The sequence below is a fragment of the Mastomys coucha genome, unplaced genomic scaffold (genome assembly GCF_008632895.1).
Source record: "Mastomys coucha isolate ucsf_1 unplaced genomic scaffold, UCSF_Mcou_1 pScaffold15, whole genome shotgun sequence".
Lineage (NCBI taxonomy): Eukaryota > Metazoa > Chordata > Mammalia > Rodentia > Muridae > Mastomys > Mastomys coucha.
The window spans coordinates 60,339,281-60,357,683 of record NW_022196897.1 but is presented as its reverse complement, the minus strand read 5'-3'; the positions used below and the strand labels follow the sequence as shown (position 1 = coordinate 60,357,683).

The 18,403-nt window shown below is 44.0% G+C and overlaps 1 protein-coding gene across 6 annotated transcripts in view; it reads left to right on the top strand.

Moving 5' to 3' along the window:
• Window positions 1-18,403, top strand: part of Wipf1 (WAS/WASL interacting protein family member 1) — a 105,912-nt gene that overhangs the window by 75,030 nt on the left and 12,479 nt on the right. For 5 of the 6 annotated variants that reach the window (XM_031370635.1, XM_031370636.1, XM_031370631.1 and 2 more), the window contains 2 exons: window positions 11,601-11,689; window positions 15,036-15,165. In XM_031370635.1, the coding sequence (XP_031226495.1) occupies window positions 11,639-11,689; window positions 15,036-15,165 (181 nt within the window). In that variant the 5' untranslated portion in view covers window positions 11,601-11,638. Of the gene's footprint in view, window positions 1-5,495; window positions 5,841-11,600; window positions 11,690-15,035; window positions 15,166-18,403 lie in introns of those variants that run through there. The other variant, XM_031370633.1, reaches the window with a different exon arrangement.

Below are 18,403 nucleotides of genomic sequence, written 5' to 3'. Positions count from 1 at the left end.
AAAAAAAAAATCATTCTTTCTTACAGAGAAATAAGGTTGGTGATGTTCTGAACTGGAGCTGGGAGATTCTCCAGTGTTCTTTCGTGTGTGTTTTATAAGCTCTGTGATGTGTTGATTACTGTTCCAAACATTTGGGGAGACAGTAATAGACAAGACAAAGTCCCTGCCTTCAGCTTTAGTGGCCACTGAAGAGGGAAAAGCAGATCGTGTCAGGCATTAGCCTGCCGTGAGTGAGGTGGACAGCAGAGAGGGGAGTGCTCTTAGGGGAGGACTCAGCAGGCTCAGAAGAGGGAGAACACAGAGAAGGTGGGAAGGGCAGGAGAAACAGGCCCTGCTAAAGCTGGCAGGGGTGAGTTGGCCCCCACAGCCCCACTCAACATGGAGGAACTTAGACTTCACTTGCTATAAATGAAAGGCCATTGAAGCTTTGAGCCCATGGATTTCTTTTGAGTGTCTAAATTGAAATTGTACCATAGCATCTCTCAGCTGAGGAGTCACCTCTAGTACTGGGGTTATTAACGTTAGGACTCCAGGCTGGTGATGTCATTGACCACATGCCCAAGAATGCCTAGGCAATGTCAGAAATGGCTTCAAACATGGTGAACTCTTCTTGGGAGTTGATAGCTCTAGGCCAGAGTTGGATCTGGGTGAGCTAAGACTGTCCCAGGAGTGACATGGATTGAGTGTGTGTGTTAAGGGTCATCCTGGCAGAGAAGTAGACAATGCAAAGGCAGGCCCTACCTACCAGGCCTGAGCCTTCTGTGTCCATAAGTAAGACATTACCCTCTCACCTGTTTCCTTTTGCTTCTTGGAGTGTTGTTTCTTAGCTCACTGGTTAGGATTTTATTTATTTAAATTTTTTTTATTGCCACGGTTACTAAAGTCTCTAATTTCAGTTACTAGTATCCATTTCAGTCACTTTACTCCTTTCCTAGAAAGAACTACCTACAACCTCAACCATTATGGAAAAGACTTCAGTGTCCCATTTTATCCACAAGCCAAGAGATTGTTTTGAGATGAACAAACTAACTTTTCCTTAACTCCACATCCTAGCAGGTTTGTATTGAATCAAGCAAACCCCTCCTAGAGCTACTAGTGGATGAAGAAGGGAATGAGCCATAGGCCTTGTTGCTTCTTGCTTGTTTGTTTTTCTTCAAATATTGGAAAAGTAAGTATAGTGTTGCACAACCCTAACGTGCATTCCTTGCTCAGCTTTTTTTTAAAGGTTTATTTATTATTATAATTAAGTACACTGTAGCTGTCTTCAGACACACCAGAAGAGGGCATCAGATCTCATTATGGGTGGTTGTGAGCCACCATGTGGTTGCTGGGATTTGAACTCAGGACCTTCGGAAGAGCAGTCAGTGCTCTTACCTGCTGAGCCATCTCACCAGCCCCCTTGCTCAGCTTTAAACCCATCCTCTCTCGGGACCACTTGGTCTCTCCTTGCCTTCATTTCCCTATTACTTTGACACTAATCCAGACAAATCATTTCATTCACAAATATTGTAGTATGAATCTTTAAAAATTCAGGATTTTATGTAAAACATAACAATTACAATAACATCTAATCTAAAATCAGGGCTATCTTCACACCATTAAATAGACAATCAACATTTAAATTTTAACAGCTTTGTGTGTGTGTGTGTGTGTGTGTGTGTGTGTTTTAACTTTTTGAAGAGGCTTTTGATTTTGCTTTGTTTTGTTTGTTTTCATTTTTTGAATTGGGACGCCTACACATTTGCATTTGATTTCTGTGCCCTACTGTAAGTTACAGGTTTCCTTCTAGCTCTTTCTGAATTAGCTTCCTTCTCAGCCACCCCGCCCTCATTTTTATAATGTGCTGCAGTACAACCAGCACTGGCCCCGTGGGTTTTAGAGTACTTTTCATTGGCTCTCCTTGATTCGGATGAAGACACTTGGTTCGTCTCTGAACCTGTCACTGCAGCCAGGGAACCCGGAAGCAGTCATGAAGTCAGCTGGTTACTTGCTGTTCCTGAAGTCAGTTGCTGCAGGAGCAACGATCTCTTCCCAGATCTGAACTCCATACTCTAAGGAAGGGAAGGCAGATGCTGAACAGGTCAAGACTAACAAAAAGACTGTTTACGCCAGACACAGTTTCTAAAAAGACCCCCCAAAAGATAGCTAATCCAGTTCTAAGGCTGCCAAATCCAGATTGCTCACGGGATAATCAGTTTCTCACTGGTGAGGCGCATCCCAACAGATGAAAGCAGCTGTCCCTTTTTTTCAGAGAAGTAACAGAATGGCTGTGCAGAGACAGCAAGGAATCAACCTCTAGTGTCTTCCAGACTTGTTTCCTGGTACAGCTTTGCCTTCTGTCCTGCTTTGTCTGGAGTGAACATAGCAGGCAGCACAGAACAGGATAACCCAATATCCGAAGTATTTTCTGTTAGACGTGTACCGGCAACAGGTTCCTCGTCTCAGTCATAGATTAGTAAGTCACATTATAACTAGCATACATTCCAAGGATTACCAGCTTCTAGCCTCGAAGAGCCGGTACTAGCCTTTCCCCAAAATTAACCAAGCCAAGTGCAAATATAAGGGTCACATTCAAGACTCTCCTCCAGTACCAGTTACTATGTTACTTACCATGTCTGCACTAGCCTACTCAAAGTCAAATGTAAACACACATCTGTGATTAGGGCTGCGTGCAGGCAAAGCTCAGCCCTCAGCTCAGGGCATTCAAACTTGCTTTGTCTTAACCCCAATCCCTGCTTATGTCTAGTTTCATACCCAGGCTGGCCAAAGGATGAGTGTGGCAGGTCCAACCCCTGCATCCTCACAGGTCACGCCCGGTTTCCTCCCAGGCTGTTTCCTTGCTTCAGATTACGGTAGTGGGCCATCAGCAAAAAAAGGTCTGGTAGTCTAAGTGTATACAAGAGTGTGGGCAGCTGTGAACCACCGTACTGCTGATGCTGTTGCTGTATATGCAGTGCGCTGAGGACATCTCTGGATGTAAGAGGGACGGAGGAGGATGCTCCACAAAGCAAAGAAGCACAGCATTCAGGTGGACCTGGGACCCCCAGACTGCTAAGGCACAGCAGGAAAATCACTGTTATTTCACTGCTAAACTGCTTTATGTGAGGGTTCCAGGCCAGCTCACTTAGCAGTTATGCAGTACTGCTAACCATCCCATAACAGACATGGTCATGGGCCACTCTCATCAAGGTGATTCTTCAGCTGAGCTCTTCTCTTCCCAGGCGACTCTAAGTTTATGTCAAGTTGACCACTGAAGCGAACTGTGTGAAGCTTGGGAAGGAATGTTGTTTTACAAGAAATTCAAAGCCACTATACTGCACACCTACCAGGCATAGGAATTAGAGGCTGAGGAGACAACAGAGAACAAGACAGACAGGGTCTCAGCTCTCATGGAGCTTAAACCGTGGTGAAGAGTACCTACAAACAGGTCCAATGTCAAGTGATGGTGTACAGTCTGCAAGGAGAGAGCAGGGGTGGAGCCGGAGGGCATTGTTACTAGCAGCTGACCGATGAGAGGACATGGGACAGGAAGGCCCAGGTGAGAGGACTTATAGCTACAAAGCCCCAAGATGCAAATAAACTTGGTACAGTTAAGGAACAGAAAGGGCTGTGGGGTAAATCAGCATCAGAGTTTGAGCCAAGCTGTGGTGATGCACACCTGAAATCCAGCCCTGTGTGGGCTGAGTGCAGAGGTAAGAAGAGTACAGCAAGTTCAATGCCAGCCACGATGAGAAAGGGCTAGGAAAAGAGATCTTCTGGCCCTTTGTGGTGTAGGCAAGGCGTTGGAGTTTGTAAGTGAATGAGAGGCTGTTGGAGGGGTTTAAGCAGAGGACCGTTATTGATCTTACATAATACACACCTGCTCAAGTATAGCCTGTGTAGACGGCGTTTGCAGATCTCATTAAAGATGAAATGACCCAGATTCTGTATAGCAGATTTTCTGGAGCTCGTGGGAGCTTCTGCCTGCTAAGTGGCGTTCTGCTTTCTTACCGAGCTTCACTAATAGACTGGAATGGCCTTGGAAAACGTGCACATGGAATCGCCTCTTTGTCTCTCTCTGTGCCTGTGTCTCTGTGTCTCTGCTCTCTCCTCCCTCTCTTCCTCTCTCTGTATGTATGAGTCTGGGGTAGCTAACATAGCGAACTTCAAAATAACTCCGTAAATACGTAAACAAGTCACCCCATTGCCCATGTTCTCATTTTAGAGCCAGCTATACTTAGACTTCCTCAGAGATTCACCCAAGCATTTAAGTTAAGAGTTGGTAATCTTTTCTGTTGCCCCAAGGGTTTTCAGAAGTGGATGCTGGCTGCAAGCCTCTGCCTCTGCTTGGCCCTGTGCCTAGGAAGTCCTGTTTGAACAGCACCTGCACTAGGTCCTGCTTTAGGCAAGAGGTCCTGTGTTCCTTCAGGCAGCTCCAAGAGAAGAAGTAAAGCAGCCCAGTCATTTTACCCTTGGCTATCCACTTCTAGGAACTGGGCCTAACATCGTGACGCAGCTCATTCCAGTCAACTCGGGATATGGGCTTACTACCTTTTGAACTCAGAGCCCGCCTGTCCAGCACTCCTCAATATCAGTATTTCTGGTATTGGGGTAGAGCTATCATAAGCACCAGAGGAAATGTAATACCCCTGGTCCCACTGCATCCTACAAGTGTCTCCTCCAACCACTGTCCACTGACACTGTCTCTCCCCCCACCCACCCCACCCCCATGCTTTTCTCTCAGACACCCGCTCAGGGAGTGTTGGGTAACGGGGACTTTGTATGCCGGAGTCAGGATCCCATATTCACCATTCATAATGAAGTTTTCTGAAATATATTTTGTTTTTTTCATTCTTTCACCTGAAGCCATTTTTCTCAGTTACGTGGTATGTGTTGCAAAAATGAATGTGAATTTCTCACATGCATCAAGAGAAATGTGTGGATATTTTATGCAACTCTATACTGGACCTAAGGCTGTGAAATCCTGAGCTATATTCCCTTGCCATCCACCTCAGAAGTAAGAACCTGCCTCCCTCTTCTGCCTTTACTCTCTGTCTGCTTTTGTCAAACATCTTCTAGCAGAGTTGATTGTTACCCTGTTAGTATGGAGAGAGAAAAACAAAACTAATCGGGTCTAGAAAGCTGTGGATCTGCAGCTTCTCTGTGAATCCTTTATCCTGGCTTAGGTTCTGGTGGCATTTCCAAGCTCACTGGCTGTGATGCACCCAACCTGCACACCACACCTGCATCCTGACTCTCTCCCCACACACTTGAACGTTCTGCAAATGAGGAAGGCTCACTTAAGCTAATTCTCAGTGTACTTAAGGGCTTTTATTTCTTCGGTGACTCTTCTCAATATTGCTAAATGAAATAGTCAGAATTGAGGGTTGTGCTTTCTAATTGAATTCTTTTGAAGAAATCTCAAGTTCCAGGAGTAATTATTTTTGTAGAGGTGTTGAGGTGGGGAGGAAGCTGTTAACGGGAGAGAGGCACAGAGATCCACTTACCTCTGCATCAAGTGGCTACATTCTATCCTGAAGGAAGGAGAAACTTTTAAATTTGGGTGTTTTTCTCAGTGCTTCTTAAGTAAAACCAATCTAGTTTCTTTTTCTATAGCAAAGGAGGAAGGAACAAACGAGAAATTAATCAGGCAGGAAGTGAATACCACAGAAGGATGCCTGCCTCTGACTTGGTGTGTCACACTAAACAAGAGGCCAGAGTCTTGTCCAAAATGGCTGCCCAGAAACAACCCCCGTGTTAAGAAGATAATGCCTGTCTAAGGGACGGTTCTCTCTTCTGGCTCATGTCTTGCCTGGTCTCTCTCTGTCTGAGTCTCTGATCATGCCTTCCTTTTTTTAACGGTAAGAAAAACTGTATTCAAACTAAATTTATTTTCTTTATCAGCAAAGGGGAAGAACTAAATGATGTTTAATGGGCCATAGTGTGTCGAGATAAAGATGTTTAATTGTTCTGTAGAACGGCATGTGATTTATTCCTGCCGCCTGCTCTGATGATTATGAGTGCTTCAGAACCTGCTCTGAGCCATATGAAAGTGAGCTTTTTCTGTAGAATTTTTCCTGACTACTTGGGTCCATATTAATTTCGTTCCCATTTTTTCCATAAGATGGAGCCTTATGTCAGTGAACATGCCTCTGCTCCCTAAAGTCAACTCAGGTCCATAGAGCTGCTTCTGAGTCTTCAGCCTGATCTGACATAGGATTTTAAGTCTTAGTAGTTGCTGTCAGTTTCAAAGCAAGCCCCACCCCACCCTACCCGAACCCCTTGCTTGCCTGAGGCTGCAGTTGTCCAGCTGCATAGTGGTGTGGTCCCAGCTCAGGCGGTCTATTGGGAAGATGTTACTTTGTATTTTAGAGTAATTCTATCCACATCAGAACAGTGCCTAGGCAACTACTGATGTTAATCAGATTCAGTGCCATTTTGTCATAATTAATTCTAATATGATTAATAGTAAATGGCGTCAACCATAAAAATGTAACTTTAAAGCTGTGCATACAGAGACCCATAGAGCAGGGGTAAGGGAATGTTTTATGTTAAAAAAAAAAAAAAGATTTCTCTAGGCTGTGTTTGAAAAAGCAATTCATGTTCCTCTTTCCCCTTGCAGAAATATAGAGCAACACTTTTCTCACTAAGGAGGGCGCCTACAGCTTTAGTCAACAGGCAGTCTTCACTAACTTGTTGGTGCAACTCTGTGTAGAGTAGAAACAAATGTAAACGAAGGCTTTCTACTTTCCAGTTCAGAAAGTAGAGGGTTATGGGTAGACTTGACTAAGAGGAGAGAGAGGAAGGGGAGGAGCTAGGGAAGGCTCTGGCTGTGGATTCACCAAGATGGTCTTAGACTGTTTGCCTCCTCAGGGTTTCGTGTTAGCCTCCCAGCACTTTGTAGATTCTGATCTAGTCAAAACTCCTTTTTATTGGTCTAAGGAGATTAAGTGATTTGCCTAATACCACATTCGGCTGTTCTGATGCTCTTTCCAAAGTGTGTCTGTGGGTGCTTGTGCACAGCTCGTCAGTACCGCCATGTAGGGTGTGGAGGGGACACAGAGCCTGGAAGAGCTGTGTGGAGAGTACTCCCTAGTGCCAGCAGCAGTGTCCCTCTGTTGAGGAATGCAGATTCTAGCTCTACCCTGTAAGCTGGAACACCCCAGACCCATGCTGAGCATGGAGAGGAGGCCAGCTACTGAGCCTCAGACCCTTGAGGTCTTGCAACATTTTAATGAAGATGTCATTTGTGTTACCAGCTTCTTTAAACTTCTATTGGAACTGTAAAGCTTTTCTTTAAATTCTGATACATTTGTGCCTTAAGGTTTGGCTTTTTTTTTTCCTTATCAATTTGTCATGTGTGTGTCATGTATTGGAAAGAACATTTACTTTGGACTACCATGAATATTCGTCTGTGTTCTGTAACCTTAAGTTCTAAAGAGTAAAACAAAAAAACAAGAGTAAGAAATGCCTTAAACTAGGATACTTTTCTGGGAAATGTAAGATGTGTTTATTTTTTTGTTTGTTTGGCTGGTTTATTTGTGTGTGTGTGTGTGTGTGTGTGTGTGTGTGCACACGCACACCTTTGTGAGTTTATGTGTATCATGTGCACATAATCTTACTGGACAAGACAAGAGAGTAGAAGATCCTCTGGAGACTAGTGATTGTGATATGGGTGCTGGGACCTGAACTCAGGTCCTGTGGAAGAGCAGTAAGAGATCTTAACCACTGATCCATCTCAAGACTCTCTTTATGCATACTCCCTTACTCCTTTGTGATTCAGTGGCAGCTTGTGTGTGCACACAGGGGCTAAGGTTTCACTTTCTGGTGGTTAGAATGTGGGAAAGATGGCGGCACTTATCACTTAATGTGTGATTTGTCCTTTACATGTGCTTTTTTTTTTTTTTAACTTTTAACAAATGGCTAATTCTTTTTGTTTGTTTGTTTGTTTGTTTTTCGAGACAGGGTTTCTCTGTGTAGCCTTGGCTGTCCTGGAACTTACTCTGTAGAACTCAGTAATCCACCTGCCTCTGCCTCCCAAGTGCTGAGATTAAAGGCATGCGCCACCACTGCCCAGCAAATGGCTAATTCTTAATAAGCCCTGCTTTGTTTAACTCTGGTGTAGCTCTACTAAGTAGATAGCCTCATGTCCATCGACCATGGAAATGGGGCTTAGGCAGCCTAAGTCATTTGCCCAAGGCCACCTAACTACTGCGTGTACAGGAAATTTTCTGGATTCCAAATTTTCTGGATTTCTTTTTCCACCTGCGTAGCTGTGAGGCCACATGATAAACTGTACAGTTGGTTTCCAGGTCCTTTTCTAGTCCTGAGAATCAGGGGTTACAAAGTGTTTTGTTTGAATTCTCATAGCAACACTTAATGCATGCTTAAATGATTGATCACAGGTGAAATATTTTCATTTCTAAGTCTTTTGACCTTTTTAGAAATAAATCTGGTGACATTTCAACACATATCACAAGGCTATACTTGAGATGATAAAATAAACATATTCAGTATGTTGGTTTGAATGCTGTGTGTGTGAGTGCGCGCGTGCGTGCGTGCGTGCGTGCGTGCGTGCGTGCGTGTGTGTGTGTGTGTGTGTGTGTGTGTGTGTGTGTTTGTATACTGCAGATTGGAGGCAGAGATTAATCTTCTTGGGAATACCAAATGTGGTGCTGAGGATTTAGGGAAACTTCAGCTTTGAGATCTGAGCCCCTTAAAGAAAGTACTTGTAAAGGACAGAAGATGAGGAAGCAAATGGGTTTCACTTAGATAAAGGATTCCTGGTCCTTACCGTAAGCTAAACCACAGGTACTGAGTCGCCCAGGCAGACTCCATGTGCTTACTTTTAGAAGGGCCTGAGATGCCCACAGTGTCTGTTACTTTTTAAATTAAATATGTCTGCTGTTGGGTTAGGATACACTCTCTGTGGTAACCCCTGCTTCTCCTGTGGTAGCCACTGTTGGACTGAAGTGTGAGTCTACCTCCCAGGTTCTGGACACTCCCTATGGCTCTGGAGAACACTTTTAAGGCCACGAGCTGCCATGTGCTCTACCACCGGGCTCTATCTCAGCCCTCAACCACCTCCTGAGCCAGAACTCTGAATGAAGTGTGTCTGAATTAGCCGTGGGGCCCTCCTCGTGCGGCAGACACAACCTACTGCGGTGAGAAAGAAAACAACCCCAGCAGTCACTGAAGCTGTTGTTTCAAATGAGCATCGGAACAAAGAACACGTGTGTTGTGGGAAGCCAGTGTGGGTTCCATCACGCCTGGGACTCTGTGGGGTGTGCTTGCTTTGCTCTCTGTATCTCCTGTCTGTCTTGTTTGGTTTGCCTCTTTGCCTTGAGCAGGGACCTTCAGCTCAAGAGAGGTGAAGTAATTAACAATAAGACCAGCAAGCCTTTCTGCCAGGGTATTAAAAGTCTCTAAAGTGGCCAGAGAGGTCTTGGGGGGTGGGGGGATGTTGCCTAGCAACTGGTGTCATAAAACAGAAACTACAGGCAACTGCACCTGTGAAAAGATTGTGTTAAAGAAACAGGATGACTGTGGTTTACTGTGAGCATCAGTTTTCCCTTTGAGCCCTTTTACAGGAAGTTGAAGAACAAAGCCAAATTCACCTTAATTAGTTTTAATGGTTTTCAGGTTTTAAAGACATCCAACTCAGTTTGCACTGTGGAATATCTAAAGAATAAAAATCAAGAAGAATTTTTTCCAGTAGGAATCTCAAAACTCTGAGCTTTTAAAAAATTCATGATTTTAGCAGCAATTTTGTATTACTAAATAATTCTATGTGCCTTAGAGTGGATCTACAGCTTCTGGAATGGCCCGTGTATTTATTTATTTTTATGGTTGTAATAACAATGTGAATTTAAGACCTTTGACTCATTTAGACACTACTGAGTTATGTGTATTCCAAATTTTCTTAATTAATATTTATTGGCCAAATGTATGGGGGGGTTGGGGGAGAGAGAGAGGGAGAGAGGGAGAGAATACATTTGCCCAGCCTGAGGGTGAAGGATGAATGCCAAGGCATGCATGCTTACATGCATTTGTAAGCTAGCAGAATATACATCAAAATAAAAATTATTTTGGCTGTTATTTATCCAAGGTCCCTTTTAATCTAAAAGTTAATTATTACTGAATTTTTTTATCTGAGGACAAGTAGAACTTTTGGTGTATTTTCATGCCGACTGCTATTCTCCACACTGCTCCCCTTGGAATCAGGAGAGAAAACAACAAAACTAAGTTGGGATAGGAGCCAGGAGCACACAAGATATCGTGAAAATAAATTAACTATTATTAGCTATTCATAAACTGTTACAGGACTTAAATGGAAACCGTAGAGTGTAAAACCATAGCAAGGGCTGGAGAGCAGTCGGACCTTCTGTGTCTTGCATTGTTCCTTTGATACCCACCCCCATCCTTCCACGCACAGAGCAGATAAAGCACCCAACTATTGATTCAACCCTTCCATTTTGTGTAACACAGTGTTTAAGAGCAACTTCCGGCAACATTTACAGAGCAAGATGCTTTGAGTTTTCAAACAGCCCGCTGCTGTAATAAACCACAACTGGATAAAGCCACTTCCAGTGGTCTCTCATAGAACCCCTCCACTCCAGGATTTGAAAGTAATGAATAAAGAACTTGGAAAATATGTTCCCTCTAGGGATCTCTCTGTAGCTCTGGTTAACCTGGGCTTGCTACATCAGCCAGACTCACTGCGTAGGCCTCAGACTTGCCTGTCCTGCCTCTGCCTCCTAAGTGTTTGGATTGCAGGGGTGCCCACCACACCGGGCTAAGTTCCATTTCATAGTTAGCTCACTTTGAAGGCAATGAGTCCCCGATGTCCTTCGTCTGGTTTAGAAACAGGGGTGGGAGTCTCTCAGTGTTGTTCACAGGGAGCAAGCAGTATTTCAACGGATGGTTTGGCTTAAGGTGTAAATTTTCCACATTAACTTTTTAGTGGTTGAGCCAGATTAATATTTAAGTGCTAAGACATTGTTTTCTGCAGTTGGGCGAAACTATTAAGAATAAAGGAAAAAAATTCCTGTATTTGGAATTTGGGCATAATGTTGCACAGACCTCAGGTGGTCAGTGTCCCAGGCTGCTCACCGGCATAAGGCTCAACCTCTGTAACAGAGATTCTAAAGTTTCAGGGCTTTTGGAGCATCTAGGGATCTCATTAAAGTGTTGGATCTGTTCAAGGGGGGCTAAAAGGTGGGGGGGGGGCAGAAAGGATTTTATGCAAATGAGCGAGGAAGTGTAGGTGCTGCTCGGAATGTGTTTGACCAGACTGGGATGCATTTCTAGTAGCTCTCAGAAAATCTTCCTGCTTCTGCAGGCACAGGCTTACATCTGCTGACACATGCTTACAGTGCAGTACAGGGACAGAATTGAGCAGTGTTAGTACTGGTGTGACAGTTAGTCACCCTGCATCTCCACTCAAACGTCCCCTCTCACCAGGATCCCTCCTGAACAGTCCTGCCAGGGTAACTTCCCTAGTGTAATGCATCTCATCCCCTCTAAAGATGTCCTGTGTTCTGGGGAAGAGAAGTAGGGAAGTTATGACAGACAAACTGTTATCAAGCGATCTAATGCACCAATGTGTTCTGTTTTTACAGATTTACCCTCAAGACTGCTGAAATCTTAACCACCCAAGATGCCTGTCCCTCCCCCACCAGCACCCCCACCACCACCAACGTTTGCTCTCGTGAGTATATTTTCTCTATGCGGTTTTTCTTTAAAACAAACAAACAAACAAAACCCACGGCTTTTTAGAAAGCCTCTTGCTGCATAGGCCGAGCTGGTCGGCAACTTGTGTCTTCACCTCCCAAGGGCTGGGATTATTTCTGAGCATGCCCATATAGTGGATTTCTCTCTTCACCCTGTGCATGAAGACGACCAAACAAAGTCAAATGCTGGCATGTAGTTGTGTTGTAAGTGCATTGGCATTCCAGCATAGGTCTGACGCTTTGCCAGGGCCCGATCTTTTCTGAGGTTAGAACCTATTTGAGACCTCTTGAATCCAAATAACATTAAGAATATGTTTGTTTCAAGGTCTCCTGGGATACAAGCTTATGGGCTCGGAGTGTGGATTATTAGTCTTCATCTACCAGGTCTATCAAGGCAAATGTGATAGCTTAAAGTAAGGCTTTGTGGGACAGACAGCTCTGGAGCTCTGAAGCAGGGCGCACTGTCTCCCCACTCAAACGAACTTAATGCCTGAAAGTGAGGGCTCTCTACAATGCAGCCAACATCTTCCCACCTCACCTCTTTCTTCTCTGCCTTCTCCCCTTTCTTTACACTCTGTTCTCCACAAATGTTACTCCCACCCCCACCTCCTTCCCCACACACTCTCACACCCCACTAAACCTGTCCTTGTGCCTAGATGGTTACTTTCCAAAGGGTTTCATCACTGGACTCCTCATCCTTGGGTGAGCCTGTCAGGAAATTTTAGCACATCCACCTGCAGGAAGGCTCCAAGACTCACTTTTATCCCAGAGCCCCACCCACCATGTGAGCCTTTGCTGCTTAGGAGCTGCACGCTAATGACTGATCCCTTTATTTCTTGTATTGGGAGACTGAAGCTGGGGAAGAAAAAGTCTCCTGCTTTTGGCACACATTTATCTAACTCTTCTGAGACTCTGGCCTACTAACAATTGGTCCCCCAGCTTCCTGTGAGAATCCCTAAGGGCACAAGGACAGAAATTGGGTTTAAACTATTAGAAATATTTATAGCAATTTGATGGGAGTTAGGTTTATTCTCAGATAGGATTTTGTGTATCTCTTTAACCAACTCATTTTTTATCATATTTATTTTTCATTTTATAAGAGTGTCAGTCTATGAAATTTTTAAGCAGCCCCTTGCATGCATAATTAATTGGAAAACACATGTAGCTGGCTGGTGTGCCAAGAGTAGTTTATCTGTATTTTTCCAAAAATGTGAGTTGCCTATCACTACTAATTGGCACACAGGTTACGCTTTAGAATTTTAATGCTGATATACTTATTCTAATATGTGTTCTAAAAATTTATGATTGGCATATCAAAGCCAGTGGCTGATTTAAAAGCCAGTGATATAATTTAAGAGAGAGTGTTCATTAAAAAGGAGTACAGAAAATAATATAGTAACTGAATTTAATGAAAATATTAAATAATGACACAGTTAACACAGAGATTTTACAAATCATGAATGTTGAGCCTAAAGGATTAGAATTTGAAGCCAGATGTGGTGGCTCACCTGTAATTTAAACTCTGGAGGTTGAGGCAGGAGATTGGAGGCCAACCAGGGCTATAATTATTGAACTCAAAGCAAGGCCGGGAGAAAAGGGGAGATGGATTGGTGGCCACCAGGTGACATTGACCTAGTTGAGCAATACAGTTAAATGTCCTGGTCTGCCACTTGAGAGAGGTTGGCATAACAAAGTCAGGTGACAAAATAAATCTCCAAGCTAGGGGGTGAAGCCTCCGTGGCAGATTGTTGACTCAGACTGAAGATGTCCAGTGTGGATTCATTAGTTAATCCTAGTTGATTTTCATTCTTAAAGTAAAGGGACCAGGTAGCTTTTAAGGGTCTCTCCATAGTATTTTAGGTATAATAGAGAACAAACTCACTAACAGAACCACGTTAGCCATGTAAAGACTATATGGAAGGAGATGGGGGAAGCTCCCTACAGGCTGCCTCCAGGGGCTGTTGAGGGCTGATGGGGAAGGAACGATTGGGAGCCCACATTCACCCTTCTCTCAGAGAGGGGACGGTGCTGGCGTCACACTGCCAGGGTTCCGGCCTGGGCCCCTCCTCCAGCCTTGACACCCCTACCACCGGACCAAGTGATCTAACTCACTACACTACAGATTTCCATTGGTGTCTTTGTTTTGGGTTTGTGTGCATGTGTCTATAAAGCAGAAATAACACACAGGGTCAATACAATTAAAATGAAATTTTATTTAAATTTCGATAAATTAAAATGAAATGCAGCATGCAGAAGATGCTCTCATTGCTTCGGTATGTCTGCATCTTGGTGCACAATGATTCCGTGCAACTTGGCCGCCCTTCCGCCTCTCTGGCAATTAAAGGCAGAGGCATCAAACCTTGAGCTTCTCACCTTCACTTCTTATGACCAAAACTGGCTCACCTGGGATCTCATCCTTTCCAAAGGGCGGGGCCCGGGCGGGGCCCGCCCAGGAGACTCTCATGCCAGCTAGAAGGGCGTCTGGTGTTGAGGTGGCCACATTCACCCTGGATGGGATCCACACAGGAGAGGCGCTTACCTTCAAGCCAATGTGTTAGACTTGAGTGTCCACATTCCTAAAATAACCCTAAAGGATCAGGACCTCACTTTCACAGTCAGAAGCTTTATGATTATAAAATAAATGCCCAAACATCTTTTAAGTAAATATGCATCTTTAGCTGCGCATTTACTCTGGGCTAGGCTTTCAAAGGAATTAAATATCAGAAATGTGGTATGGTCAAATGAACTTGAGGGAATTGTGGGATATGAAAAAAAAATCTACTCCCTATTTTGACTATATGTTTGTCAAAACTAATAGTAGTGGGAGCTGACAAGAGGGATTCAATATGTGTAAATTATGCCATAAGTCTGACAAAAGAGAAAAACACTTTTGTCAATATATAAAGAGGACATTGTTTTCTAAAGGTTTAGTGAGTTGAAAAGCCTCCTCTGGTTTGGCAGAGTCCAGCATCTTTTTGCGGCAGGTGAGCGCTAAATGATGGCAGAGGCCGTCTGCTCTTCAGGACACACGTCAGACGAGGGCCAATAGCAGCTGCAGAGTCCCTCAGACTTAGTGTCACATGAAAGAGCCAGCACACCCTGGCTTCTTATGGGCAGATTATGGTCTGAACATTCAGATTTTATCACAGACTTAGTATTTTTGTGTTTTGTTGCTGCATCTGCTCCCAGGAATCTGGGTCTTAAAGAGAATGACATAAAATCCAAATCTCCCATAAAGTCTATAGCCACCTGTCTGACTGAGTACTCCAGTGCATGGTTTTACCCCCCAAGAGCAGCAGATGAGTCCATGTGATTGCCTTTCAGGCCAATACTGAAAAACCCACCTTGAATAAGACAGAACAGGCTGGGAGGAATGCTCTTCTCTCTGACATCAGCAAAGGGAAGAAGCTAAAGAAGACGGTCACCAATGACAGAAGTGCCCCAATATTGGACAGTAAGTAAAAACTCTTTTCCATAGTTGTAAATGGTTTATAGCTTAATGGTCAACCTGTGCCTCCAACCAGATCTCAATCTCTCTCTCTCTCTCTCTCTCTCTCTCTCTCTCTCTCTCTCTCTCTCTCTCTCTCTCTCTCTCTCTTCTCTCTCTCTCCTCTCTCTCTTTTTTTCTCTCTCTCCCTTTCTCCCTCCTTCCCTCCCTCTCTCTCTTTTTCTCTCTCTCTCCCTCTCTCCCTCCTTCCCTCCCTCCTTCTCTCTCTCTCTCTCTCTCTCTCTGACAACAGCTGCAAAGCTAGCAAAAGGCAGAACTGAGTTAGTCATTGTAGCCACAGCTTTAGCTTGAGCCTCCTCTAATGCTGCAGGAAGCCAGCATAATAATTCTTTGTCCAAGAAACACACAGCGGCGATTCTCTAAATTATTCACAGCGCTTTCTGGAGATTAACCCATTGCTCCTGGCATCAGAGACCATGAGGCATCATGAAACATGGGAAGTGTCCTGGCCTGGGAATCAGGAGTCAGGGCCTCGCACACAACTTCATCAGGCCACAGCTTCAAGCCTTAATGTCTTCTTCATTTGTAAAGTGGAGATGGGTACCACTTTATAGGCCACACAAGTCTGTTGTGAGCTTCCCATGAGATGATATGTGTACAATGCTCTCTTGTCTGCTAAGAGGAATTCTAGAGAAAGACGTGATTCCCAGGAGCTTGAAGACAGGAAATGAGATCACAAGTTTGCCCATCTGTACATCTGAGTCTGAGGCATCTCCTACAATAACACAGGGTCTATATAAACAAGCAAGTAAGCACAATGTAAGCTTCTTCATTGACATTTATGAAGTGAAAAACATCCCTGACTGGATCCAGGTCTTGACACCGCCCTTTCGGTCTCACTAGATTTATCATAGCCTCAGCTCTCATTTAGACTCAGGAAATGGAGTGAATGACAGTCACCAAACACAGCTTCGCAGGCAGGTGAATAAGCATGCAGAGTTTAGGAGGGTTAGAGGTAGGTAGGAGATCACAAGGAAAGGGGCTAACAGGTAGAGAAGGAAGAAGTGGCAGGGGCTGGCGGAGTCAGAGTTGGAAGAGAAATGGAGAACAAAGGCTTTGACATCAAGTGCATATGAGAATAGACAGCACTCAGAGAGGAGCTGTGGGTTTTCAGTATGTGACTAACAGTCTGATCTCTAGATCAGAACACCACACAGTATTTCAGTCTGGGTTCTGTCTAGGAAGCTTTGGTCCAACAACTGTATCTGAATTGTGGTCTCTGCTATTGGCTAGAGAAGCTACCAAGTCTCAGACAGAGGATGCCTGCCTTCTCTTTTTACGATAAGAATCTGGAGCCCTAGCCGGGCAGTTGTGGCGCATACCTTTAATCCCAGCACTTGGGAGGCAGAGGCAGGAGGATTTCTGAGTTCAAGGCCAAGGGTCTACAGAGTGAGTTCCAGGACAGCCAGGACTACACAGAGAAACCCTGTCTCAGAAAAAAAAAAAAAATCTGGAGCCCTGGAGGAGTGGGTGTGAATTCCTTGCCAACTTTGAAGGAAACTGGACAGTCTGGGCTTCCTGACTCCCAAGTGGAAACTCTTCATATTCTTCAAAGTCCACCCTCCATTGTGTGGAAATAGGGTTAGGCTTTCCTCTCCAGAAGCTCAGTGATGCTGAGGAGTGAGCATCTGACAGAAGCAAGATAGAATCCACTGTACGCATGGTTGTCCCTGCCCTTAATTGGATACTTATACTGCTATCTAGGCTCTTTGCAAGTAACAGAATTCATCCTGTTATGTCTTCGTTTGCAGGCCAAACCTCTCTGGGTGCTATATCAAAGTGCTTATGCATGATATAGCTTTGTAATTTAGCCCTGTCCTGCTGGATATACCAAATAACCTAAAGCCAGTGAGCCATCCTCAGTTTCAGTTTTTTGTATGAGTCCATTTTCTATTACTTTTACAAAATACCTGATATCAAGTCCTTTATGAAGAAAAGAAATGCATTTAACTTATAGTTTAGAGGTTCGAGAGTGTGCTATCGGCATTGGCCTGGCTCTGGTGATGTGCTCTCATGGGGAGGGCAGCACAACAATGGCAGAAGTAAAGGCATAAGGCAGACCGCAAACAAGATGGAAAACCTGATTGGGGAGCAGCCAGTCTTGCTGGTTTATGATAACCCTTTTCAGAACTAACTAGAGTCCTGTGAAACCGTATTAGCTCCTTCTGAGGGTAGTAGCCAATGGCCTCATTATTACTCACCAGTTCCTGTTTCCTAAAGGTTACACACCCTCTTTCATGGACGCACTGAGCACCAGGTTTCCCACCCTGGAGCCTTGAGGGCTACATTTAAACCATATAGCACTTCCCTATATGAACAATGGGTGGAGCTCTAGATAGACAATGTGTCTGATAGTACAGCAGCACACTTCCAGTTTACAACACAACATAAATGTGTCCTGTGTGTGTGTGGTATTCTAAGCTGTCTTATTCAGTGATGACTAATACTTGAATGACAAGGGCAATGTTATATTATTGGCAGTTAAAAGCTAGTAAAATTTTAAGCCTCATACTAAAGTAATTTCACAAACACTCCTGAAATTATTGCTGTGATTGGATTTAGCATGCTAGGTAAAATAATCCTTGCCAATTCATCACCAAGTTATGTCTTCAGTGGAGAGCTGTACACATAAGAAAGATGGAGAACTAATGGCTAATTTATAAAAACACATTAATGAATAAAATGAAATCTCCCAAAGTTGATAAAGAGATTTGAGATGGATTTTCTACAGTGGGGGATAGAATAATGAAGCCCCATGCTGAGACAACTTCAGATGGTTCCTTTTGTGAGTGATGAGATTACAGGTGTGCTTCATGATGCTTGGCTCATTTAAAAATCTTGAAGTTAATTTCCTAGGAAATCATTAATTTATCAGACTTTACTCAGGAAGTCTGCATAAACAACAAAAAAGACAGAAACTTTCTAAAATTAGTTTCTCTCTGGAAAACTGTGCATTAAAAGGGTTTTTATTGGTAAGTTTTGTGTTTCAGTTTTCAATAAACAGCTAATTCAAATGCTGTATGAATCTTTCCCAAGCCAGAAGCCACAGAAAGCTTTTTGGTAAGTGTCATGAAACTGCCACCATCCTCATACTAGAATGTAGCCCAGGCAGTGCACACACAAGGAGTCTACAGGCCAGTGCTTTCCACCTGAGGGCAGTCCTACTTCCCAGAGGACCTGTGGT